Here is a 26,981-nt window from a genome sequence, read left to right as displayed (position 1 = left end):
ATTTATTAATGTCAGTGTTTATGTATGGTTAAAGGTATAGTTCACCCAAAAATGATAATTCTGTCATTATTTACTTTCCCTCATGTTGTTCCAAACCTGAAACATGTAAATGCAACCAAAATGCTTTCATACATCAAAAAGTACAAAAAGAGATTGTAGACGTAAGCTTAAAAAGTAGCTTAAATGTCCTACTTAATATGTGAATAAAAACCTAAATTAAATGTCCGCCACATTAACGTGATTGTTTCTTCAGAAGGCTTGGATTAAACCACTTGATTAAAATGGTTTTCTTTTGCAGTGCCTTTATGAACTTTTTTTATTGTGAAAGTGTTTGTCAAGAAAGCTCGTTGAATTTTTTTTTTTTTTCGATCACTCAGGCCACACATGGCAGTAGTTGAAAACCCATGTGATCACATTGCATTTGTAGTGCAAATGCTAATCGGCCCTAATGAATCCTGGACAGGATCTCTTACTTACCTGTCAATCATACATTGTACCCTTTTCAAAATGCTGATTCCCCCATGCAAGCCCACACAGGTCAGCTGCTTATTCAGAAAGCCTGGTTCTTACTAACAAGCCTGCAGTTTGTGGAGATTGGTGTAATGCTGAGCTGGATGACTGCTCAGATGTGCTCATAGTGATGGACCCACTCAATAGTGAAGTGAAGCAGGAAAGACACTAACTGAGAAGGGATGTGGAGAGGGTAGAAAAGACAAATGGCAAATAAGCCTGATTGTTCAAACAGTGGCAGAGAGAAAGTCCCAGCTCCCAGCTTCGATTTCAGCATGAGAAACAGCTGCACTGAGCACATTAGGAAGCATGTATGTCAAATCTTGCCCAGTACTCATTGAATGCCTGTGGGAGTCCTCGCTCAATCACAAATGCATGCTTTGGGTCTACGTGGGAACATGTGCTTGGCCAGAAGGAAAAGTTCCAGAGTGCCAGAAGTATGCTGTCAGCCTTTGTCCATCCTTTTCTTCCCCCAAGCCCATGTGTAAGACCGTAACAACTTGTTTAAGAATGTGCCTCATCCACTGAGTATGCTATGGTTAAAGTGAATGAGGCATGTGTTTGCTGAGAAGGTTTGGTGTCAAATCTTGTCCAGAGTGCTTTGTGTAGTTGAAGGGTCTCTCTCATCATGATCTATATCCTTAAAGTGCTCAAGCTCGAGGTTTAGTGTCAAAATTGGCAGCTTATCATCGCCTTGCGTTCTCTTGCCCAGAGAGGTTAAACTCACAGAGGAATCTCTGTTCCTACCTGTATGTATTTTGATATCTCTTTGACTTGCACATACATAAATCTTTCCTGTTGTCTTATATCCGTTGTCATCCCTTGCCTGTCAGATGGATGTTTTTTTATAGCCCTTGTGGATAATAGGTGTGTAAAAAGTGAATTTCACTGCTTCATCATTCATCAACTCCCTCATCATTCACCCTAGCACTGTTCCAAAATATAGGGAGCTGTCTGTTTGGGTAACCATTGCTAACCATCATGGAAACTCATAAGTGACTGATTTGGAACATTCTACATAGGCAGAAGCTTCATCTCCTAAACAAATGGCACGAAGAGTTTGATGTTAGCATGTTGCTTAATTAACAAGCATGATACTCTGATGAAGTAATTCATGGCATACTTAATTATTTGGTAAAAATCTAGTTTTATTTATAATTTTTTTTTTTTTTTTTTTTTTTTTTTTTTTTTAAATGGAATAGAAGTTTCTTGTCTGTAATTTTGAGTTTATTGTATGAAGGAGATGTCCAGTGCTTCCTTATCATTGGGCTAAAACAAGGTAATTAAGATTAGGTTCCTGACTAGGTTTTGGAATACAGCACGAGTCAACTATTCCCTTATACCTTTCAGTTAATCTCAAGATAGGGACAAGGCTTAAAGCATTGCATTATCAAGAGAGGAAGTGCATTATATGATAGGAGAAGGGTAATGGAAATTTGCTAGCACTTCTGGCCCTGCAGTATACAGTGAGTTGCTTTATGGAGGTCAGGAAGTTTGCCCTCTGATCTGCCTGTATCAGGCTGTGCTTTGGTGTTCTGGCTCAGATGAGGGTATAAAGTGCATATCTCAAGCTTTCACCTACTTACTGCTCTACAGTTTACATTCCATTTGTGTGTTTATAAGAACCGTCATCCCCTTTACGTCCATGAAATCCTTATGTAATACAGTGTGGTGAGTCCAGGTTTCATGTACTGGAATTTATTGCCACTCTGAAGCATTTTATTCCATTTTGCTACCATTGCCTTTTAGATAATGACTAGTCAATTCAGTAGTTGAGAGTTGTATTATTGTCATTGTCTATACTTTTTCTTTAACAAGAACATTTATTATGAGGTGTTTTTTTTAAATTGTATTAACTTCAGACATGGCAGTAATGTTTATTTGTTGACAGCACTTTGAAAGAGGAACATGTTGCAAATATTGATTGCAAAGTAATTGCAGAGTCATTGCTGCCACAGCTGCACTCAAATTGAATAACACCAAAATACTAAAATCCTTTTCTCACGATGTACTCGTAAGGTCTTGGATATTAGACGTGGGTCTTATTGGGGGTTGGAAATGCCAGAGAGGGTTGTGTGTGGGAGCGGATTAGCCTCCAATACACTTCAGCAGTGCACATCTGTCCTTTCTAGCCATCATTATTGCACTTTGGAGGCTGAGTGTGAGTCACTCATTAGAAGTGTGGAAGTCCAAGCATGCTGGCTGAGACCATCTCATTCCCTTTGCATTACATTTGTGTAGCCCTGTTCTATCTGCATATCAATTGTCCACAGGCACAGATACAGCGAATATGGCTTCTTGCCTTGTAAACACCAGCTGGGTAAACCCTAGTGTAATCTTGAGTCTTTCCACCAGGTTCAAACTTCTTTTGCAAAACGATGGGATCTAATGTTGCTCTTTGTCTGTATATTTGCCGTTCCTGAAGAACAAACTTTTGGCAGTGTGAATGGCATAATCGGAGAGTAAACAGTGGGGTTCCTTTGACAGTGGAATGCAGTATGTGTGTGTTTGTCTGTGCTATTATTTCCTTGGCTACAGGTGAACTCAAGCCTTCTAGGGTTGGAGAATAACCTGAGAATTTAAGAAAGTTTAAATGTTTTCTTGGTTTTATATGAATCAACCCATGCAAAAGTGAAACATCTGTCATCATTTACCCACCTTCATTGAAACCTGTTTGCATTTTCATACAGTGAAAGTGAATGGTGACCATGACTGTTTAGGAATATTTGAATGAAAAATTGCTTTCATGTCATTCTATTCATCACATAAATCTATCATGTGACTAAAGAAGACTGGAATAAAATGCAAGACTACTTTTTATGCTTTTATTTTGCTTTTTGTCCTTTTGGAGCCTATCCACTTTCATGTATGGAAAAGAGCAGTGTGCACATTTTTCAAAACATCTCCTTTTTTGGCAAAAGAAATGCAGCTGTGTGTATGGAACATTGTAAATAAATGGACACAACTTTAATTTTTGGGTGAGCTATACTTTTAACCTTTATACCCTGTAGTAAAAGTTAAAAGTTGTAGTGATTTTTTTTTCCTTATGGCTGAAGTTGAAATTGACACATACACTTTTTCTAAGTCTTCTCACCAAAAATATGCTGAATTACAATTATGGATGATAATAATGACAGAGTGTCTCGTTTCGGGGGGGTTTTTTATCAAGGGGGAGGGAAGCAGGCGATGATCACACCAAAGGTTCGCTGAACAGATTCAGTTCAAAGAATTTTGCCAGTCAGCGATTTCTTTTTAAAAAGCTCCAGGATTGTTGTTTTAGAGTGTTCAGTCAGGAGAGAAAGGATTTGGGGGGAGATCAAGTTATTTATCTGCGGGAACCATTTAAATGGGAACTGCGGCCATGATGGAGATGTAGGGAAATGGGAACTGGCGGGCTATGAAGACTGAAAATGCCAAATGTGGCATCTTGCCAAATATGTATACAAATGTGAAGATGAGAACCGGGTTGCAGAAGAGACATGATGGTATAAAATCAACAAAGCTTTTGTTGCTGGCCAAAAAAGAAGTGAATAAGCAGAAGGCTCTGCTGGTTGTGTGGATGAGTTCAAGTTTCTGCTAACTATGCAAAATGCTTCCACAGAATCCATGTATAAAGTTGCTTTAATGTTTTTTTTTTTTTTTTTTTTTTTTTTGGTGTGTGTGTGTATGATTTGTCATGTAATACCACAGGCGTTGTTAATATGTTCATTTATTCATACTGTATTTTTGAATATCTATTCATTTTGTTGACAAAGCTGAATTTTTAGCAATCATTACTCCAGTCTTAAGTGTCACATTATCCTTCAGAAATCATTTGAATATGCTGTTTTTGTGCTATAGAAACATTTCTTATTATCATGTCTTACGCTTAATATTTTTTTTTGCAGAAACTGATATAAAAAAAAAAACTGTGGAATTGTTTTTTCTTTTTTTCTTTTTTTTGAGAAATCTCTAGCTTTATTTAGTTGCCCATGACACTTGATTTGATGCTTTAATTCTGTGACTTTCAGACATTTAGACTATAGCGTCCAAATACTTTTTAAAGACAGCTTTTATACTTGCATTTCATGTCTTTATGATGTGTGTGATATGCATTTTTGTGCATGCACATCACAAAGGCATGATATTTATCTCTTCTTCCTTCGGCGGAGCTAGAAGGCATTGACTTGTTTTTGTCTCTCCCTTCTGTAGGTCTCTCATAACTCAAGATGTGTTTGGAGATGCTGATTTCAATCCCATAAATTGTGGTTTCATTTGTTTTGACTGCAGGTGGTTCAGAGCTCTAAAGTGTGGGATGAGGTGCCCTTTCCAGAGGGTTTAGAGGAGGAAAACAAGTGGCCAGGAGGTTATGTGGATGATGAAGAGTTCTATGATCTTTCAGGAGGTGGGACTATCTGAATGCTGCACTGCTGAGTACCTATATATAAGGAATAGTGATGTTCCTGTATGTAACATCACTTTTCACTTTCATATATGGTTATTCATTATACCAAAATGAAAGTGACAGTAAGGACTTCTATAATTTTACAAAAGTTTTCTATTGTGAATAAATGCTGTTCTTTAGAACTTTGTTTATTAAAGAATCCTGAAAAAAAGAAAACAGTTTCTAAGAAAATTTTAAGCAACACAAATGTTTTCAACATTGATAATAATATGAAATGTTTCTTGAGCAGCAAATATTTCTGAACCGTCATGTGACACTGAAGACTAATTTAGTGGCTGAAGAAAATTCAACTTTGTCGTCGCAGGAATAAATAATATTTTCAAATATTATTATATTATTATATTAAAATATAAAGCATAGCAAACCATTCTTTTAAAATTTTAATAACTTTTCACAATATTTCATAAATTCTTTAATCAAATAAATGCAGACTTGCTGAGCATACAAGACTAATTTTCAAAATCCTCAAACTTTTTTTTAAACTAAAAACTAATATATAATTTTTTCATTCAGATATAAGTGGAGAAGAGGATGGAAGCACCCCCGAGCCGAGTACGGTTGAACCAGGCATACCTATAACAAGTGAGAAGCCTTTTTTTTTTTTTTTAATAGAAAGGAATTATTACAACATGACAGTAGTCACACATTTCATATCAAAGTGATAAAAGAGATTCTGCAAACATCTTGCTGTAAAACATGAAATCTGTTTTAATCATCTGCTGAGGCGTTATATAGAGTTGTTGCGTCTGCTGAATTAGTGTCTGAGTCACATCCTGTCACCCGCCTTTGCTCACAGTGATGAAACAGCAGCTTCATCATAACAAGGGCCTCAGATTTTTGCCAGAGATCCAAACAATACTCATTTGTCCTTTCATCAACTGAGATGCAGAGGTGTAAACATAGCAGCACACATGAAAGTCAGTGTAAGAATTAGCAGCTGGAACAGACGATACAAACATGTATTGATTCACTCACATCATAAGTTTTAATTCTCGCCTTTCATGATCTGGGGAGATCTGTAACACATTGATCTACTCTTTGAGTTTTATTTAAGGAAATATTGTGTACTTTTAACACATTTTTACAGAAGTTTTGTGTAGTTATTTCATATGGGCTCCACTAATATAAACCTGAGCTATTTCAAAATTTTAGGATTCTTTAAAATAAATAAATAAATAAATTACACCTACCATTGAAAAGTCTGGGGTCAGTTAAAATTTTTTGAAACAAAAAAAAAAAAAATTAAGCACAAAAATCCCCACAAAAATATTAAAGAGAACATCTGTTTTCAGCATTGATAATAAGAAATATTTCTTGAATAAATTATATTGTAAAATATAATAGAAAATTGTAATAATATTCTAATTTTATACTATTATAATTTTTCACAATATTACTGTTTTGCTGTTTTTGATCAAGTAATTCAGCTGCGGTGAATATAAGAGCCTTTTGTTCAAAAAAACATACACCCCCCCCCCCCCCCCACCAGAAAAAAACTTTTAACAGTAGTATGAGAAATGAGAAATATTTTTGATACGGCACTATTTTAGGTCAAAAAATGAGGGATTAGTACTAAGAAATTGTGAGATTCATGTGCATTTTTATTTAATAGCAATTTCAACTCAAATTGTTATGCTAATCAAAGACTTTGTAAAAATTTTGTTATTTATTATTATAAGAAAATTCAATTTGTTTCAGACTTTCGAAACACACTAAATATAGTCACCTAATCAATTATTTTTATATCACATTCTTTGTGTTGTATGGCACCCAGCCTCATTTTGGAAACAGACCTTGCGTTATTTAGATAACAAATATCGAAAGTGTCTCAGCTGCATTGTCAGACTGCTGCATTTTCCCTTCTAAATTTCTATCTTTGGAACCCTTCTTTGGAATAACTTTTGCTTCCCAGACTTTCCCTTTAGAGTCAGTCTGGGCCATTGTAGTGCATGACATCATGGTGGAATGATTGTTTTGGTAAGCGCTCTGCAGCCTGACACCTGAGCTTTACTCCCAAAATAGCACCGCATGGACACCTCCACACAAACATGCTGGCTCTTAAATTAGAAAGGGATATTTCTGCTGTAGCTATAGTATATTCAGAAGATGGTGTAGCAGAGGGGTGACCGTGTCAACTAAGAGGTGCCAGATCTTAAACATCACCACTGTGAGACTCCAGGTTATGAAGTGACCTACACCTACAGACTCTAAATTCTCAAAGCAAACACATAGTTTGCTAAATGTAGACCCAAAGTTAGTAGAAGAAACTTGAATCTTCCATCTAATTTTGAACTGGACCATTAAACTGATCTGATGACCCACTGATGATCTTTGAGGTTTAAAGACACCACATGAGGTTGGTTTGAAGACAAGATGTCTTCATTTATCTAAGCATATTTCATATCTCAGTGGATTTGGTAGAATCTTGAATAACAAATAAACATCTTTTGACAAAAATATCTGCAATGCAATGTTTTAAGGCTGGATAGTTTGAGACTATGAGTCACCTAGTGGCAATCCCCCTTTTAAAGAGGGAAGTTTATTCTCTAAAGCCATTTATATATCCATTCCTGATAGCACTTGGGAAAGAACATCCTTCCTGGAGTGGGGTATACACTCTTTTTCCAGAGGTCTGTGTGAACACCTTTCCTTCCCTGTCACTGATGAGAGTTCATATCCAGCTACTGTATTCAAATATTACACAGCATCCTGTTTTTCTGATGAATTTTCCAGATACATGGGGCATCTGTACTTGAAATACCTACAAATGTATGCCTAAAGTGGTCTTTATTGTTATTTCATATACAGTGGGGTTTAAAAGTCCTCCTTGAAAAGAATGGCTTCAAAATCTAATGTACTACCGTTTAACATTTGGAGTTTTTTTGTTCTTTCTTTTTTTAAATAAATATTTGTATTTAGTTAGGATGCATTAAATTGTTCAAATGAAGTAGTTATCATCATGATTAATAAATTTAAAATGTAAGTGTACTAGGCCCTGAATAGAACTTACCTTTTATTTAAGTATCATCTCAGTCTGAAAGATGTTACTTGGAAATACTGAATTGATAGTTGTCACTACTCTAGATGAGATTGGATTTTGTATATTATATAGTTTTATTATTTGATATTTTTATTAAAAATTATATTATTTAAATAAAAATGAAATAAGTAAATAAATCTAATCTAGTGATTCATAATGATGATTAAAATCTCTGACTTTGTCGTCATACCAAATTTCCATTTATGACATTGTTTAGATCTTTTTTGGAAACTCTGGAACGTGAGATTGCTTGGGTCTTTTTCCTCATGAGAATCATCTGAGAAGCAGGAGTCTCTTTTTCCCTTTCATTTTAAAGCTTATTGCTCTCTATGAGATATACAATAGAAATTCCCATTTGTGGTTTTAGGGTAATTCTGGGCTTTTTGATGTGGTAAATTGGAGTTGTGCTACTGTAGCTTAGCGGTCAGACATCTGTGCTGGTAACCCCAAGGTTATTGGTTTAAACCACAAAAGGGGTGATTTATGAACTGTAGAGCATTGGGGTCTGTCAACAGTCTACCCCTGAGCAAGACACTTAACCCCAGGTTACTCCTGAGGTAGTAGGGCATTTCCTAAATGACAAAAATGTGATTATTTCAAAACGCATGATTATGTCAGGCACCGTATAAGCAGCCCATAGAGGTGATATCCAGCTTCTTTTCTTTATCAGTCATAAATCTCCTTTTATCTGATTCTGAGCCGCTGCATATTCCTGGCCGGTTTGTTTGTTGTTAGCTTGATAAAGCCTGCTAAAGATGCGGGAGATCTCCTCACCCTCCTTTAGCTCAACAGAACTTCAGAAGTTTCACAGGCCCTTGTACAGACCCTGAACACTGGGTCATACAGCCTCAGAGGAGGCCATATACATTCTGTCAGAAAGAGAAAAGGGAAAAGGATTGAGAAAATGAAGACAATGTGTGGACCAGTAATACTTCACTGGTGGGCCACAACTTAAAAACAGGCACTACTTTGTTCAGACAGGGTTATGAACAGCAATAAAAAACACATTTATATAAATTAATAAGAACATATATACAAGTTAGAAATATACATACATATATAGACACATACTGTACACACATACACACAAATTGTTGTCCACACTCAGAAATTGCTAATAATTTCATAAACGATTATAAAGAAACAGCAAATTACACATTTAATTAATCATGAAATTTTGATGTAAAAACTGAATTAATATTTTCTAGTAAAATGTACCCTAGTTATCTCGGTTTTATTTAAATCATTTTTTACAGTGCAACAAAGATATTTTGAGGAAATTTGACAGCATAAATTGGATTTATTAGCCTACCACTTGTACCATTGTTTAATGCGAAATCTGGGTCCTGAGGAAATCCAGTTAAGAACCACTAGTTTACTGAACAGAACTTCCTAAATAGCTTTCCTCTTCCTTCAGCTTTCAGTCTCAGATACTGCCACTTGTTGTTATGACAGTAACATATGCTTTGCCTTGGAAAATCTTATCCTCCCCCATAGAAAACATTGCTTAATTTCTCTCACTGTACATTTGCAGTAACAAATGTCCTTAGAATATAACACTTACAAAGATGCACATAGTGTTTTAAAGTCATTGTTGGCTAATTTGTCACATCTGTAATACATGTAGATAGTTTTAGTTCAGAAGTTATGATGATTGCAAAAGCTTAACCTATAGTGCATGAACTCATTTTACTGCTAATGGAAACGTACTTGGGTTTCCCCACCGTCAAGCATTTTTATTGTGCTTCAAGGGTTTCCTGCAGAAGGCCTGGGAGTGGCCATAAGGAAAGTAATAATCCATCTTATGGGATTTATAAAACAATTCACAGCTTTGGTTCCAGTGGCTAAACTAAATAAATAATATTCATTGTTCAAGTGATCAAAAGAACTTAGTGGAAGATACAGTAGCGAGAGAGGGAGACAGACTAAAATGAATAAAGAGTGCTTGCTTTGTCTCTCTGTGATAGCACACTGAGGGCTTTGTAGTGTGAAATTGTCAGTAGCATTTCAGTACATAAAAGGACAGTTCTAATAGTGTCGCTTCTTTCAACTCTGCACTTTGATTTTGATGCAGAACAGCTTTGAATTTGTGGATACCTCATTAACACCACTTAGCGTGGGATGGAATGAACAGCAATACATAATCATAGCAATTATGAAAACTATCTCTCAACAACGTTACCACTCTGTACGACTACGTGAATGCAATTTCTCGGATGGATGTTCTTTTATGTTATCTTTCATAGAAAGTTTGTGCAAATTTGCTGGTATTCACACATGCACTTGTTTAGAGATCAATAAGAATTCCAGCTTGTTTCAAAATACTTTTTAAAGGATTGATTGCATTGTTTCTTTGTAGGTCTTTTAGTGTAGTCATTGCAAGAGATTTATATTGCAGCAAAAAGCAATTAAAGTGAATGAAGATGAAAGATCTTGACACTAGAATGTCTTGGTTAACTGTTTCTGGTTCACACTATGAATTTCAAGGGACAGTTCACCAAAAATGAACAGTTTTTATTATAATTTGCTTAATCTCTCTCTCTCTCTCTCTCTCTCTCTCTCTCTCTTCTTTCTCTCTCTCTCTCTCTCTTTCTTCTCTCTCTCTCTTTCTCTCTCTCTCTCTCTCTCTCTCTCTCTCTCTCTCTCTCTCTCTCTCTCTCTCTCTCTCTCTCTCTCTCTCTCTCTCTCTCTCTCTTTGTCCTTCTTTTTGGCCATACAATGAAAATCAGTGGGGTCCAGTGTGGTGGGGTTTTTGTAAACTAAAACTATTAAAAATCATTTTCATTAATTGAATTTGAAATAAAATATAAATTATAGATGAAAACGTATTTATTTTAATTCTGTTAGTTTTCAAGGCTGTATTTCTATTTAAGTTTTACAAGCTAAATAGGAATATAATAAAAACTAACAAAAATGTGCATAACAAAATTACTAAAACACTTACCAATTTTATAAAACATGTAAAAATACTTAATTAAAATGAATATGCAAAAAGATAATTAAAAATATTAACAAATATTACAGATGTGAATAAATAATACTAAAATAAATAATACAGTTTTCTTTTGCACCCCATTGATTTTATTTTCATTGTATGGACAAAAACAGTTGAAACATTCTTCAAAATATCTTCTTTTGTGTTCCACTGAAGACGTAAAGACAAAATGTCATGCAAGTTTGAAACACCATGGGGATGAGTAAATAATAACAAAATACTCTACGGTGGGAACCAGAAATGGTTAATCAGAATATTCTGACGTCAAGACCAATTATCTTTGCCATGTCTCCAAGTACATGGGAGCAAACAGGATGTGGCCCTCCCACTGGTTGCCCAGAAAATAGCTCGCCTCTCTCACAGATACACCCGCTGAAGAGGTGTTGTGGATAGTGGAAGTGGTTACTGGCTGGAGTGGAGGATATCCTGCAAACTACAATGATTTAAAATATTTCCCCACTGTAAAATCTCCACCACACATGACCCATTTACATTTATAAATGTGTATCATATCAATAATATTGAGAATAATATTTAACAATAATTCATACATATCTTTAATTTTTTGACAAGTCACACCACAAGCCATTTCAACCCTTTCCTTTCTAGAGGGTTTTAGATTGTCTTAAATATTTAAATTAATAAATCGATACTAATATATTAAAGTAACCTAAAATCAAGATGTATACTTAAAAGATGTATAATTATTCCTTTTCTCCCCTAAATAACTGTTGATTTTGTTCAAGAACATACAGTTTTTGAAACTTCTGGAATCACAAAATGAATTGTGCTTAATTTATTATATTAATACATCCAAATTCTGTTAATAAAAAAGTTTAAAAACAAGCGTCATTATTACAGTTAAAATTTGGAATTTTGTCACAAAGGTCGAAAACCACTACTCTATGACATCATTTCCTGTTTTTTTTTTTTTCTTTTGCTTCTGCATGTTGGCTGCCCCACATTAATTTTCACTTCTACACTCTATTTATGCATTCACACATTTGCTTGTATGATCTCAGAGTAGTAAATGCTAAACCGAGCTAAACACGAGCTAAACTGGTTACGCACTGCCATGCTTGCAGTGTGAAATTCTGTTTAGTACTAGAACGACAACAAGATGAACTGCCAGCTGGCTTTGTGGCATTATGATGGATGGAGGTTTTCCTCTCGCAAATGCCCATTTGACATTTGGATGGTCTGTGTCTGAGTCAGAATAGACAAATCAGCGAATCTCCATCCAAGTGCATTCCACAGAGCTGCAAAATAAGACAATAAGACTACTTTGAGTGTTTGATTCAGTGTGAAGGGTTCTTGGAGGGAGGAGAAGAGAGGGGAATGAAGGTCAAGTTGAAAGACTCATACTTTAAAGGCCAGACAGGCCGCATTAGCTCAATCAGCTCTTTGTCTTCTGCATAGGCCTCAGTGTGTCCCGTCGAGGGCTCGGCCCACAAAGCTGCCAAAGTTATGCTGTTGTATAGCGAGAAGAGTTTATGACTTAAGCATTTGGAATACATTCAATGCCTTTTCCCTTGTCAAAATGTGGTTTCAGTACCCTCACTGGAAGGGGATTTCCTAAACAGAAAGTCTGAATGGGGCTTTGCCCTGTTTTAGAGTGAGAATGTGGTTTTCTGAGTTGCAACCTTATAAGCAAGAACTACCAAGATGAGATTACAGGCACTGGGCAGTCTGAGCCATCCAAAGAGAGAGGCTGATGCTTTTACAGTATGCTCACACAAGCGATTTGATTAATCACAAGTCAGTGCCAACACTTTGACGGGACTATTTGATGTTCCCTTTCCTCTGTCAGTATTTTCTGTTACGTCACAGTAGACAGACTATTACAGCCTGGACGAAGGCAGTCAGTCAAGACCTTCTGACACTCTTTCTTTGTTTTCATCCCTCACTGTCCCTTAAAGGGATAGTTCACCCAAAAATGAAAATTTGATGTTTATCTGCTTACCCCCAGGGCATCCAAGATGTAAGTGACTTTGTTTCTTCAGTAAAACACAAACAAAGATTTTTAACTCAAACTGTTGCAGTCTGTCAGTCATATAATGGAAGTGAATGGGAATCACGGCTTTGAAAGCCAAAAAAACATACACAAACAAAACCAAATTAAACCCTGCGGCCTGTGATGATACACTGATGTAGAACGAGATTAGGTAGTTGTGCCTTTTTGGATGTCTACCTACATTTATATAATTTTTTACCTCTGATTCACCACAATGTCATCTGTCGCTATTCTTCTTCTTGCTTTACGGCAGATTGCAGACTTATAAGTGCATTACCGCCACCTATCTCTCAAATGGACCATTGACACACTATCTACAATCTCAGTTGGGAGTGTCAATGGTCCATTTGAGAGATAGGTGGCGGTAATGCACTTATACTGCAATCTGCCGTAAAGCAAGAAGAAGAAGACGCATCAAGCACCTGGTGCTGAGAACGCGCTCAGGACAGTTCGGGCATTGCGGTGAATCAGAGGTAAAAAACGATATAAATACTGTTCAGTTTCTTGCACAGACCGATTGTTTTGTGTCTTTACACATCAATGTATCATCACGAGCCGCAGGATTTAATTTGGTTTTGTTTGTGTATGTTTTTTTTGACTTTCAATGCCATGATTCCCATTCACTTACATTATATGACTGACAGACTGCAACATTTGTGTTCTACTGAAGAAACAAAGTCACCTACATCTTGGATGCCCTGGGGGTAAGCAGATAAACATCAAATTTTTATTTTTGGGTGAACTATCCCTTTAAGGACCAAAGTTAACTTTCTTCACGGTAATGAGAGCAGGAGTGGAGGTTGCCATTAAGGAAGCAAGCATTCGTGTATCAGTGTGTTGCGCAATTAGAAAAGATTTAGCTCTGGGCCACATTCTTTCCCAAGTCCTGTCAGCAGTAAGTGCTAATTTCCAATAAATTATGTGTGCATGACAAATACATTTGACTGGACTGTGACAGCAGGTGTCCAGATGGTGTGAAAAGCAAGTTAATTGATCTCTGTGATATTTTATCAATTGGAATAAATCTATAAAGGCATTAAGAAGAGTAAAAGGTCAGAAGAGTCTGTTAGGAATATATGTGACTGAGAAAAACTGTGTGTCCATTTGGCAGTCGCATTAAACATGTCTCTGCTGGAGAACTGTGGTGCATAGCAGCTAACTTCAAGAAAGAGCACAAATATTGACTTCCTTTCTCAATTCATTTTGACAAACTGAAATCGGGTAAACCCACCCAGGCGAGCTGCTTGGAGGGCAGTAAAAGGGCTGGAGCTTTTTAAAGGTTGTCTTACTGCGAGGCTGTAGGCATAAGCTAATAGAATGTATTTGTTTTTGTTATTGAACGGCAGCTTTTGCAGAAGAGTTGGCACTGTCAATGCTGAAACCTTTTCTGAATAGATTATATAGTGCTGTAGTTTTCAAATATTATTTGTCCTTTTAATTCATTTGTACTGTACAGGTGCCTCCACCCAGCAGTTGTCTTTAGGGCATGTTTGATATTGTTGTTCACCTACATGTTTATTCATGTCATTCTTTAGGTCTTAGTTTGTTTAGGCTGATCTTTTTCATCTCCCATTTAGTCAGCCAGCTGGACTCCCAGACTGAAAAGTGGCCGAAAAATGTAAAACCAGCAAACAGACTTAGACTGGTTTATGAGTTTCTTTTCTTCCCCCGGCTGTAAACATCATGAACTTAACATTTTCAATAAAGCAATATCACACAAGCATGATATACCTGTACTGTATATTGATGATATTAGTTTTTTTAAAACATTTTTTTATGTATTGATCAGTATTGGATGAATTCATGTTCATTTTTACATTTAGATTATCTTTGCTGTCATCTAATCCTCAGTTAAAGTTAAAATTTAAAAACTCAAATAATTTAATAACACTGTTAAATGTAATCTTTAGTCAATTTTAAAATGAATATCCATTTTTATGCTGTACATTTATAGTGATGTCTGAAATAATGTGTTAAAGTTAAAATTTAAAAACTCAAATAATTTAAGTTAATTTAATATAACTTATTTTAGTGTTTAGTGTTTTGGACATTTATAGTCCGTATATTTAATTATCAGCCATAACATGAAAATAATGATCAGCTTTCTGACATAACTGTAATACCATCGCTTAGAACTAATTTTTGTATAAGTTTAAAAAATACATTTATATTAATAATTTCTATATTTAATATGAAATCTATCAAATATAAAAAATAAACAATTACAAATTGTAATTTACAATTCACAGAAGATAAAATTGTAAAGATTGTAAATTTTTTTATTGTGTTAGGTTTGATGTTATATTGATGGTTTATTTAATAATGAAATTTAAATTTAAAGTCATTCGAGGTGTAATGATTATTCTCTGGTGCTGTTATTGTGAGTCTGACAGCTGCCGCCTTGTTTCTAGTTTACTATCGGGCGCTGGTGAACTTCACAAACTCATTCCAGTATGGGCCTGAACTTGATGACATCTACTCTCCTGCTTTCATAGAGATATCATCTGCTGTTGTCGATACGGTATGTGCATCTACTCAATGACTGTGAGCTTAAGAAATACGTCAAGAGAATTTTCACAGTCATAATTAAGGGTGTGCTCCACCTGTGGACTGGGTCATATTATTGATCTCATGCCTTTCCTCTGTTCTTTTTGTCTATATTGTGTTAATGTTTAAATCAGTATTTAGCTGTGAAACTAGAATATCGTACACCGAGACTGAAGTACTTTGTACGGCAAGTATGTGGTAATTATTTATGGTGTTTATCTTCTCCACAGCTTGAGTCTGACTACAACGGGATACCTGGACAGCAGACCGTCAATGTGGTTCTCATTAAGTAAACACCATTTTTCAAACACTGATGTAATAGTGCATCTTCTAATGTGTAATCATAGTCAGTTACCTTTATAATCATTTCAAATAATTCAGTTGAAATCATCAAATACTCAAGTTTTTGCATTATGGGACTTAGTATGATCACTCTGCTCAAAAACATCTTAAACCAGCTGGTCTTCTAGCCGGGCCAAGCTGGTGTCCAAACCTTCTGTAAAAACAGCAAACAGACCAGCCTGACCAGACTCGGATACCAACAAACCATCTTAAGTTGGTTTTTGTGGTTGGTTTGTTTGGACTGTTGTTTTGATGAACTGTGCTCCGTGTACATTTGCAGGAAGATTGGCAAAGATGTGTTTGTGGAGCTGGACGTCGGCTCGGATAATAACTTTAATGAAACACAGATCAGAGATGTCCTGTTCTCAGTGGTTAAAGAGGGCACCATTGCCTCTTACGATACCTCAGTAACAGGCTTCCAGTTCAGACGGCTTGGAGAAGGTATGTTCCACTTTTTTATAGTTTATAAACAAACAAACAGTATAACAGACACTATATTTGCACTCTTATAAATTGCAGAATAATTTAGAATAATAATAACAACAACATTAATAATAGTAATAAGCCAAATAACATTTTATTATCAAAATCATCAGATACTGACAAAGAAATCTTGCAGGTTTATAAATTTCAGAATAATTAAAAAATATATATATATAAAAATTAACACATCTTCATCATCATCATTATTATTTATATATATATATATATATATATATATATATAGAATCACCTGAAGGTATTTTAGAAGTTTTGTCTTGTATTAGTCTTAAATGTCTTATATAGCTTTTTGTTAATTGTATGACTCTTGTTATTCACTTTGTTCTCATCATGAAGATGATGTCGCCTTGCTGCTGACATGGCGTTATAAAAAAGAATAATAATAATAATAATAACAATAATAATAATAATCATTCTGATAATGTGTTAAAGTCATTGTCAAATCCAAACTTGCATTTTTACCTTTGTATTTTACACTTTATGGTTTATAAAACTATTAATTCTTGCAGTTCTGTTAAGAACTAGTCATCATTCAACAATGTAGTATAGATAATGTTGTCTGGTTGTGGTCTGGTTCATAGCTGATACTCCTCCTCCTGTGGAGCCCATCACTGAGCCAGGTTTGTCCTCAACCAGGTCTGCTGCATGGAGACAATAATGCATTAGAACACAGTCCAGTCTTGTTTACTTAAGCTGAAGGACTTCACACCATATTTTGTGGCTGTATAAAGAATGAAACCTATATGCATGTGTGCACTATGATGAAGACCTGAGTATGAGGAGAAGAACAAAAGGCTTTGCATGGTTTGTCTTTGATTTGAAGTGAAGCTGATGTCATCTTGGAGTATCATTTTCAGACAATGTAACCTGTTTGTGTTTGCAATATCTAGTTTTGTTTTTCATGTGTGTTGGGATTTAATTTTTTCCAGTCCAAGCTTTCCATATTTGTACTTTCGCTTTAAGGTGCCAGATAAGACAATCAAGGACTGAATAGAAAAGCCAGAATGAATATTATACTTTATTGGCACTTTGCGCATAAATCTGATTTGAACACAATGAATCTGATTTTCAAATCCAGTCTTCAGGACTGACTGTCTACAGTTTGTAAAAAAACAAAAAAACAAACAAATCTGGCCTGACCTTTAGACACTACAAAAGCAAAAGCAAAAAAATTAAAAATAAAAAAATTAACCACCACCAACAACAACAAAACATTTTTTGGATTTAATATTAATATTAATAAATTTCATTGGATTCAAACCAATTGTGGATTTATTTTCTTAATTTTTCTTCCATTTTTTCTTTCTTTTTTGCTGTTCAGACAATACAAGCTAAACAGATTTTATGTTGGAAACGGATTTCATTGTCTGTGTGAACAAAACGTTTTTGTATCCTCTTGAAATGGCAGGTCCAGCATGGCAAGGAAATGATAGGCTTGCAGTGAATCATTGAAACATCTTTCAACAAAGCATCATGTACAGTTTATCTTGGATCACTGCATTGCATTGCGTACAGCATTGAATGTGTGTCTCTACCACCTCAGTGATTCCCAGTACCAGAGAATGTTTGTCAGATGAGTTCAGATGTCAGGATGGGCTTGCATGTATCCCTGTGGAGTATGTGTGTGACAAACGGCCTGACTGCAGTGACTTGAGTGATGAAATGAACTGTGGTGAGTGAGATTGCTTCCTCATTAATCTTATAAAAGAGTGCCATTGCTTTGTTAACTGACTAACACCATCTAAATGCACTTTGAAATCATGCATAAAATTTCTATTATTCTTAATATATATTTTAATTTTTTATTTTATTTCATTTTTGGCAGTTAAACATATTAATTTTATACAGTGCATAGGATCTTTTTTTTTTTTTTCAATAATATGTAAATAAAACAAACAAAATATTGACCTTTAAAGGTACAGTACTTTTTGTAGTGTATATTTAGTGCTTTATGATGCTTGACACCATAATGGCTTTAAAGGGATATTTCACCCAAAAAAGAAAATTAGCCTATGATTTACTTACCCTCAAGCCATCTTAGGTGTATATGACATTCTTCTTTCAGACAAAACCAATCAGAGTTATATTGCTTACGCTACACCTACATCATTCGTCATCCGCTGGAACACTGCTCTCTCTTGAATGCGCGTATTACAGTTAGCGGAAGCTAGAGATTATGGTTTCTAAATTAAATATGGATATTTTCCTTGCACAAATGCATTGATTCAATTCAGAAGGCCATTTTTAACCCCTAGGAGCCGTGTGGAGCACTTTTTATGATGGATGGATGCACTTTTTTTGGCCTTCAAAATCTTAACAATTATAACGCTTGGAAGAACCATGACATTTTTTATAATTATATAACTCTGACTGTATTTGTCCGAAAGAATAAAAGTCATATACACCTAGGATAGCTTGAGGGCGAGTAAATCATGAGGTAATTTTCATTTTTGGGTGAACTATCCCTTTAAATTGTTAGCATATATTTCATTTAATTTGTGTTTTTAATTGATTGACAGTTCTAATTTTACCATTTATTTTCAAAGGTGTTCCTGTACGTCCTACTCCACCTACACCTCCTAAAACCAGACCCCCACCTGGCCCAGGACCCTGCCGTGCAGACCAGGCCACCTGTCAGAACGGACAGTGTATCTCGCGGGACTACGTGTGTGATGGTGAAACAGACTGCGCTGATGGCAGCGACGAGTTCAATTGTGGTAGGACAAATGGCAGTGTGCTGTAACCATTACATTTACCACAGAATTAAAATCCACTTATTTATAATCAAGCATCTTATGCTGGTGATGATATTTTTGTCTGAACTCTGCATTTACTATACAACTATATTTGTAATTTGCAAAGGAACGCCGTCTCCCTGTGAACCCAATGAGTTTAAGTGTCAGAACGGCCGCTGTGCCCTGAAACTGTGGCGTTGTGATGGGGATAATGACTGTCAGGACAACTCAGATGAGATGAACTGCCGTAAGTCAGACACAAGCTTCCATTTGGAAACCTGTTGCACAAAAACTCACTATTCTAATAATTGATTATTTTTTCTTGTTTCTTCAGCCACTAAAGGTCCAGGGGACACATGTGCCCCAGAGCAGTTTGTGTGTTTATCTGACCGCACATGCATTCCTGCCAGTTACCAGTGTGACGAAGAGCCGGACTGTCCCGACCGCTCTGATGAATATGGCTGTGGTAAGGCATTACAATCCAATTAATCTTTAACATTGATTGTCATGTCATTCCAAACTCTTTTGTCTCCACTTATTTTTCACCGTCATACTCACTTCCAAATCCTGAAAATTGTGTATTTATGGTCTGCAAAGAAAGATTCATGTCCACCAGCTTGTTTTGCTTCACTCATACAGCTTTTCAGTAACATATAGATCTCATATACCATATATCTTGTGCTTGTAGCTTATTTAACAGGCGGCTTTGGTATTGTTTCTGCCAGCAGTGCCTCTGGGCTCTGGCTAGCTGATCTCTCTGAATGAATCTGCCAAATAAAACTTGTGCTGTCCCAGGCTGCCAATTTAGAATCAAAGACTTGCTGGGTGTGTGGTTTCTTGTGTCCATACGTCTCTTTTACTATGTTAGCATTCATGTAATACAGTAAAATATGCAGATTGAAATTTATTGTACTGTAAAAGGATTATACTATACGTTCTCTCTCATTGTACCCAGCACCTCCCATTGTGACCATCCCGCCAGAAGAGTCCATCACAGTATCACCGGGGGAAACTGTGACCTTTACTTGTTCTGCCAATGGTGTGCCTGTTCCCATCATCACATGGCGTCTTAATTGGGGACACATACCAACCAGTAGCAGGTAGGTTTGGATGTAATAAGCATTGTGGATTAAAAACTCTGAAATGATCAAGATCACAATCTATATTAAATCACAATCTAAAGTTATACAGTCCGTATTCTCTTAAAGACTGAATAAACGCAAAGTGAAGAATAATTGTGGTTTCATCCATTCCTATTGTTTTCCCAGAGCTCTCTTTGCTGAACTCTATAAATAGGTAAATTCATAACTTAAGCACTAGTCTAAGTGAAAACAGAGGGCAATACTTCATGTACTCAATGAGAAACAGACTGGTGTCTCTTTTCCTATTATTGAATCTCAGATAATCTTCTGATGTTGCTTTTTTGCCATTATTATTTGTCCTAATAATTATTGGACGTTATTAATATATAACCAGAGAATGATATTTAATTTGCTCCTCAGCATATGCTCTCCTTCTGTGTAATCATTTCTTGGCTATTGTAGGTTTTTTCTGTCAGATGTGATTTTTAGCATTTTTAAGGCAAAGTTTTTGTATTTGTCTTTCATAACCAGATTTTTTTTTTTTTTTATTATTTATTAATTGGATTTTTCTACATGGACTAATAAGTATACAGATAGCAGACCATTTGTTTTCAAGTTACATTTCCAAGGTTATTACTTCAATTAACAAAACCCCAAATAATTACATAGAATAAAACAGAAAATAAAAATACACAGCAAAAAAAAAAAAAGAAAAAAAGTGAATTAAATAATTAATGTTAAAATAATAAATGAAAATAAGTTGAGTAGGCTCCTGAGTCATGATCGTGAATATGCAAGTTTTTAAACTAGGACTGTTAGTAGAATGTGTTAATTTTATTGCAATAAATTATTATTAATTAAATTAACACATTAAACAAGCACATCATTGACCTTAAATGAAATATTATTTTGTTGGAACCATTCACATAGGACACATTCTTTCATTGAAACAACAGCTGGACAGAGGACGAGGAATGAAACTGAATGCTGGGGTCTCGAAACTGCCCCAATTTAAATATGATTCTATTGACAGAATCACAATGAGCAGTGAGAATGGGCGAGGAACGCTCACCATCCGTGACGTGAAGGAAGGTGACCAGGGCGCGTACAGCTGTGAGGCCATCAACGCTAAAGGACTAGTGTTTGCCATTCCTGATGGGGTCCTCAGCCTGTCTCAGAGACCAAACCCAGGTACTGCACCAGCTCCATATGGTGCGGACATATTTGGATTACTGTGTATTCTGTATTATATGTATGTTCTCATCTGATGCATTCTTTTCCAAAGAAAGAAGTCATCTTTTATTTGCGAGACACAGGTTATCCTGCTGTTTTTTGACTGTATGTTGTGACATTGTGGTCTCATCCAGCTCAAACCTGACGGTGGCGGTCTTACCATCCTTTGTCTTCCATGTCGTTCTTGTCCAGTTGTGTCATCCTCTCTGTACGTGTTAGCAGGTAGCTGCCATGATGGGCACTTTAGCGTGGGCGGTCACTGCATGCCATGCTTCTGTTTTGGCATCACAAAGAACTGTCAGAGCACCGGTCGCTACCGCAGCCAGATCACACTGCGCTTCACAGAGGAGGATGACTTCAAAGGTACTCAGCTGAAACAAAATTCAGATTTTTCCATTTATGTTTATGGATTTACAATTGGAGAATGTAGATGTTGTGGCAACTTTTGGTGGCATCTTATGTGTAACACGTGATATTTATCACTAACCCTGTAAAGCCTTACATATGAAATATTAGTCAGATCAGGAACAGTTTGAGTGTTTAGACATAATATCTAAAAAATATGCGTGTGTTTTTTGTTGAGTGTCATTTAAGCTCAAGGTGGAAAACAAGCCATTTTGTTCAAAGGTATGAATTGAAGCAAAAATATGCAGTTTGGTGCAGTTGCTGATATTTATATGGCCAAAAAGATGAATTTCAGTTAGCTTGTAATGCAAATCAATGATTCTTTGTATAACTATATAGCAGACTGCTTAGATAAAATGCATTTAAATATCAGTTTCACTTCATATCTCAGTATCATGTCTTTGTAGAATTATATTTAAACGCTTTATGATCAAAGCTCTATAGTTTTAATTGTGCGGGGCAAAACATATTTTAAACAAACATAATGCAATGCAAAACAATGATGATTAATAGATGTATAAATAAATGTTCATCAAAAACCTGATATTTGGTACACACAATTTATCAGTTTTTCAAAAAAAAACAAAAAACAAAAGTTGTATGGATAATCAAGTAAACCTAAACCTTAGAGGCCTTAGAAGTTTGCATATCAAATGATGCAGTAGGTTTTATTGGGGTTAAAGTAACAAATAATACACTGGGATGGAAAATATGGTACATTACTTTTCTCTTATCTGTCTCTGTCTTTTTTTAATCCACAGGAGTCAACGTGTCACTTCCTAATCATCTAAGCACTCCACCACATCTCTCCGACACTCAGATGTTGATCGATCTAGAGAGTGAGGAGTTCCAGCTATTGGATCTCTCTCGCCATTTCCTTGATCAAGACTCCTATTGGTCTCTGCCTCGCCAGTTCCTGGGCAACAAGGTTTCTCTCGCCTCCACAATACTCTACTGAACAAATATAGATAGGAGCTAGATATAAATATAGATATATGTGGTAGCTAGATTGTCTTGGAAAACTTGGGAAGCATGTGTGAAATATACATTGAAGCTCTTCGACGTCTTGGTATTCTGGACACTGTGTCTGTGTTGTACAGGTCGACTCGTATGGGGGTTATCTGAAGTTTAAGGTGAGTTACTCACTGCAGCGAGATGGATCGCAACCAAAGGAGAAACCTGATGTTGTGCTGAGCGGCAACCGGCAGAAACTTATTTACCGTAGAGGCGACCCCACTTTACCTGTCACAATCAACCACAGAGAGATCAAGTTTACAGAGGTGAGCCACATGTGTGAAATGCTTAAGTATATAAAATACATGCACACTATCATTCAAAGATGTGACAATTTTTTTTGTTTTTGAATGAAGGCTCTTCTGCTCACCAAGGCTACATTTATTTGATAAAAATACAGTGAAACATTAATATTGTTAAACATCATTATTACAATTTAAAAGAACTGTTTTCTAATTTAAAATATTTTATAATGTAATTTATTCCTGAATTTTCAGCAGCCATTACTCCAGTCTTCAGTGTCACATGATCCTTCAGTAATCATTCTCATATGCTGATTTGCTGCTCAAGAAATGTTTCCTGTTAATCCTGAAAATGGCTTAATTTTTGTGGAAACTGTGACACATTTTTTCCCAGGATTATTTGAGTAGAAAGGTCAAAAGAACAGCATTTATAAGAAATAGAAAACTTTAGTAATATTAGAAATGTCTTTAGTGTCACTTTTGATCATTAAAAAAAAAATTAAATAAAAAAACCTTTCCTACCCCAGACTTATGCTTTGAAGTACAGAGAAAAAAAACGTCCTAACCATGGCATTCACATGCTGTTGACAAGAGATGTTGACAGAACTCTTTAATTTTATTTAAAAATCAAAAATCAAAAATTTTTAATGCATATTTTAAGAAATGTAAAAATTTTATGAATTTGCAGCATTGCCAGCTCTACACACATTTGTGTAAGACTGACAAATAAAACTATTAATATCATATACCATATAAAAACAAATAGTGATTCTTAAAAGATATTTTTGATTATAGTGGTTTTGCAGCAGTGTTGCTTGTTAGTGTTATTCATCTCTCTTTCTCTGTGTCTCAGGAAAACTGGCAGCACTCCTCAGGACGGGCAGTAACTCGTGATGACCTCATGATGACCTTGGCCAATTTGGAGCACATCCACATTCGCACAGTTTATGACAACCACATGGCCAGTGTCGGTCTGAGTGACATCAGCATGGATACCACCACCAAAGAGTTCACCCTGCAGGGGAGCCCCGGAGACGTGGAGGAGTGCAGGTTAGTGTGCCTTTAAATCAACAGATAGGATTACAGGCCTGTCAGAAAATATCAAGTATTTTATTTCTGTTTGCATTTTTGTATGTTCTGTGGACACGAAGAGCAACTAAGAGTAAGCCAAAGATCCAGATGCTGATTTTTTGAGAATTCTGTGTGAAAGTGTTAATCTGTGTGAATTGTTGATCTCAAACAGATGTCCTGCTGGGTATTCAGGCCTGTCTTGTGAGTCCTGCTCCCCTGGTTTCGAGCGGGTACCTGGACCCTACCTGGGCATCTGCGCTGGCTGCAACTGCAATGGTCATGCCAGTGCCTGTGACCCTATTAGTGGACACTGTCTGGTAAGGATAAGTGTTTCTATGCATTATAAATATGTAGATAACTAATACACTGCATCAGTTACTAGATTACTGTACGCCACACACTGAAGTGTAAATGTCATGTGACAGAGTTGTCAGCATAACACAGAAGGACCTCAGTGTGACAAATGCAAGCCTGGCTTCTTCGGTGACCCAAGTCGAGGACGATATGATGACTGCAAACCCTGTCCTTGTCCATACACAGAGACGTCTCGACGGTAAAGATATCAAACCTGTGTATATAATATAAAAAATGATCTAAAATAATACAATAAAAAATTATATAGAATAATGCTGTTCTTTTTTTTATTTTGAAACATCTGTATTTAACATGATAAAATATAAAAGATTTATAATTATAATAATTATAATATTTTAATTCTGAAAATAATAATTTACATAATTTTTTTATACTTATGATGATATATTATTAGTAATAGTAATAGTAATTTACATTATTTGAGTGGAACTTTGACAAAACATCTTTATGATATGTTAAACTGGTCTGTTGATTTGTTCAAAGGTTTTCAGATACTTGCTTCCTGGACCATGACAACCAGCCAACATGTGACGCCTGCAGACCCGGTTACACAGGGCGACGTTGTGAGAAGTAATGAAGCAGCTCTTTTGCATATTGTTGTTTTAACACTACATTTTGTGGTGCTGAGTGCATGTATATAAGAAATATGTCATCATCTTTATTTTTCTTTTGCCACAGATGTGCTCCAGGATATGTTGGCAACCCTATTCAGCCCAACGGCAAATGTGTCCCTACTGCTATCCGTGAGCATTTTTCCTTCATTTTTGTTTACAATTGTGGTAGTAAATTATTTATTAGATTAATATTAGAGGCAAGATTTATTTATTTTCTTGGAATTTCTGCCTAATTGTACCCTGAAGGTCAAGTGAAGCTTTAGATAATAATTAATACTCAGTGCACTGTATGCTGCAATGCCAGCTGTTTGTGGCCAGGATGTTCAAAGCATTCCAGGTGTAACTATCAACCATATGGTGTTCTTGTCCCTGTTCAGCGGTTTTCAAGTGTGATAACAGAGGAACCATCAATCCCATCAGCAAACCATGCAACTGCAAGGTATTAAATTGCACTACAGTTACTTTTTAAATACACCACCATTAAGAAGTTTGGAATCAGAATTTTTTTTGTTTTTGACAGAAGTCTCTTATGCTCATACTGTCCTTAGGCTGCATTTATTTGATCAAAAATACAGTAAAACAACTGTTTTCTATATATTTTAAAATGTAATTTATTCCTGTGATGGCAAAGCAGAATTTTCAGCTGCCGTTACTCCATTCTTCAGTGTCACATGATCCTTCAGAAATCATTCTAATGTACTGATTTGCTGCTCAAGAAACATTATCAGTGTTAACAGTTGTTGGATCTTCTGTTGTGCAGGCCAATGTGGTTGGTGGTCTTTGTGATGAGTGTAAGAACGGCGCTTTTAATTTGGCGGCTGATAATCCTGAAGGTTGCTTGCAGTGTTTCTGTATGGGAGTTACAAAACAGTGTGCCAGTTCAACCTGGAGCAGAGATCAGGTAACCAAGTCCTCTAATCTTGTCATAGTTGTACCTGTAAGTGAGTTTGAATGGTTGTTTTAATGTTTTTTTTCTTTTTTTCTTTCTTTTTCTACATATATTTGTTGGTTAATCTGGGTTCGAGGTGGTGTCAATGGCCAGCTCTTTACCCTTTCCAATGCAGCAAACACTAGGACCATCTCTGAGGGCATCACCCAGAGAGCAAGTTCAGAGGTGGTCTACCGATCCTTCACCAGTATCCCTAGTGACATCTACTACTGGGTCCTGCCTCAGAATTTTAGAGGGGATAAGGTGAGAACATCCTATGCAATGCAATGCCATGTTTACAATTTGACCTTTGTCAGGAAATATAGCACATGTCAGTGTGCTGTTTTTCAAAACTTGTTTTTCTGTCCTGTGTAAAGGTCACAGCATATGGTGGAGAACTGCAGTACAGGATGCATTATGAGACGCAGGCTCGTTCACTAGTGATTGATAGACAACCTGATGTGGTTCTCCAAGGCAACGGCATCTTCCTGGAGCATTATTCACAGACCAAACCACTTCCTAGAGTACCAGCCATCATCACCGTGCGTTTTAGAGAGGTGTGTTGCAAATATGTTTCTACTTCTCTTTATTGGATTTTTGGTACAAAGTGTCATTTTTAATTTAAATGGCATATTTTGGAGCTGTATTTAATGTATTAATTGTATGTTTTTTGTTTACTACTTTTTACTACTATTATTATTACTACTACTACTACTACTACTACTACAACAAATTTATGCCCACATAAAAAACAAAAGCAATTAGTTTTTTAGAAAAATACATTTTATATTTAAAATAAATTCATAATTAGTCATCTTAATTGTAATGCATTTATTAATTTACAATGAAAATTGAATTTTAAATAAATAATAGTAATTTATACATTATA

At 35.8% G+C, this 26,981-nt stretch overlaps 1 protein-coding gene across 18 annotated transcripts in view; it reads left to right on the top strand.

Moving 5' to 3' along the window:
• Positions 1-26,981, top strand: part of LOC109055269 (basement membrane-specific heparan sulfate proteoglycan core protein-like) — a 93,277-nt gene that overhangs the window by 19,664 nt on the left and 46,632 nt on the right. For 12 of the 18 annotated variants that reach the window (XR_006153373.1, XM_042713751.1, XM_042713758.1 and 9 more), the window contains exons 2-24: positions 4,780-4,894; positions 5,468-5,536; positions 15,415-15,524; positions 15,781-15,839; positions 16,173-16,333; positions 17,937-18,065; positions 18,940-19,110; positions 19,256-19,375; positions 19,463-19,594; positions 20,084-20,228; positions 21,244-21,401; positions 21,636-21,806; positions 22,610-22,776; positions 22,949-23,128; positions 23,958-24,154; positions 24,348-24,492; positions 24,601-24,728; positions 25,034-25,120; positions 25,229-25,293; positions 25,542-25,603; positions 25,925-26,065; positions 26,183-26,356; positions 26,470-26,649. Coding sequence is in view for 17 of the 18 variants with exons in the window: in XM_042713751.1 (XP_042569685.1) it covers positions 4,780-4,894; positions 5,468-5,536; positions 15,415-15,524; positions 15,781-15,839; positions 16,173-16,333; positions 17,937-18,065; positions 18,940-19,110; positions 19,256-19,375; positions 19,463-19,594; positions 20,084-20,228; positions 21,244-21,401; positions 21,636-21,806; positions 22,610-22,776; positions 22,949-23,128; positions 23,958-24,154; positions 24,348-24,492; positions 24,601-24,728; positions 25,034-25,120; positions 25,229-25,293; positions 25,542-25,603; positions 25,925-26,065; positions 26,183-26,356; positions 26,470-26,649 (3,066 nt within the window). In the remaining variant the exon portion in view is untranslated. Of the gene's footprint in view, positions 1-4,779; positions 4,895-5,467; positions 5,537-15,414; positions 15,525-15,780; positions 15,840-16,172; positions 16,334-16,974; positions 17,014-17,936; positions 18,066-18,939; positions 19,111-19,255; positions 19,376-19,462; positions 19,595-20,083; positions 20,229-21,243; positions 21,402-21,635; positions 21,807-22,609; positions 22,777-22,948; positions 23,129-23,957; positions 24,155-24,347; positions 24,493-24,600; positions 24,729-25,033; positions 25,121-25,228; positions 25,294-25,541; positions 25,604-25,924; positions 26,066-26,182; positions 26,357-26,469; positions 26,650-26,981 lie in introns of all 18 variants that reach the window. The other 6 variants (XM_042713754.1, XM_042713766.1, XM_042713764.1 and 3 more) reach the window with 3 other exon arrangements.

This window comes from Cyprinus carpio, chromosome A23 (genome assembly GCF_018340385.1).
Source record: "Cyprinus carpio isolate SPL01 chromosome A23, ASM1834038v1, whole genome shotgun sequence".
Lineage (NCBI taxonomy): Eukaryota > Metazoa > Chordata > Actinopteri > Cypriniformes > Cyprinidae > Cyprinus > Cyprinus carpio.
This window is presented reverse-complemented; position numbering and strand designations above follow the sequence as displayed.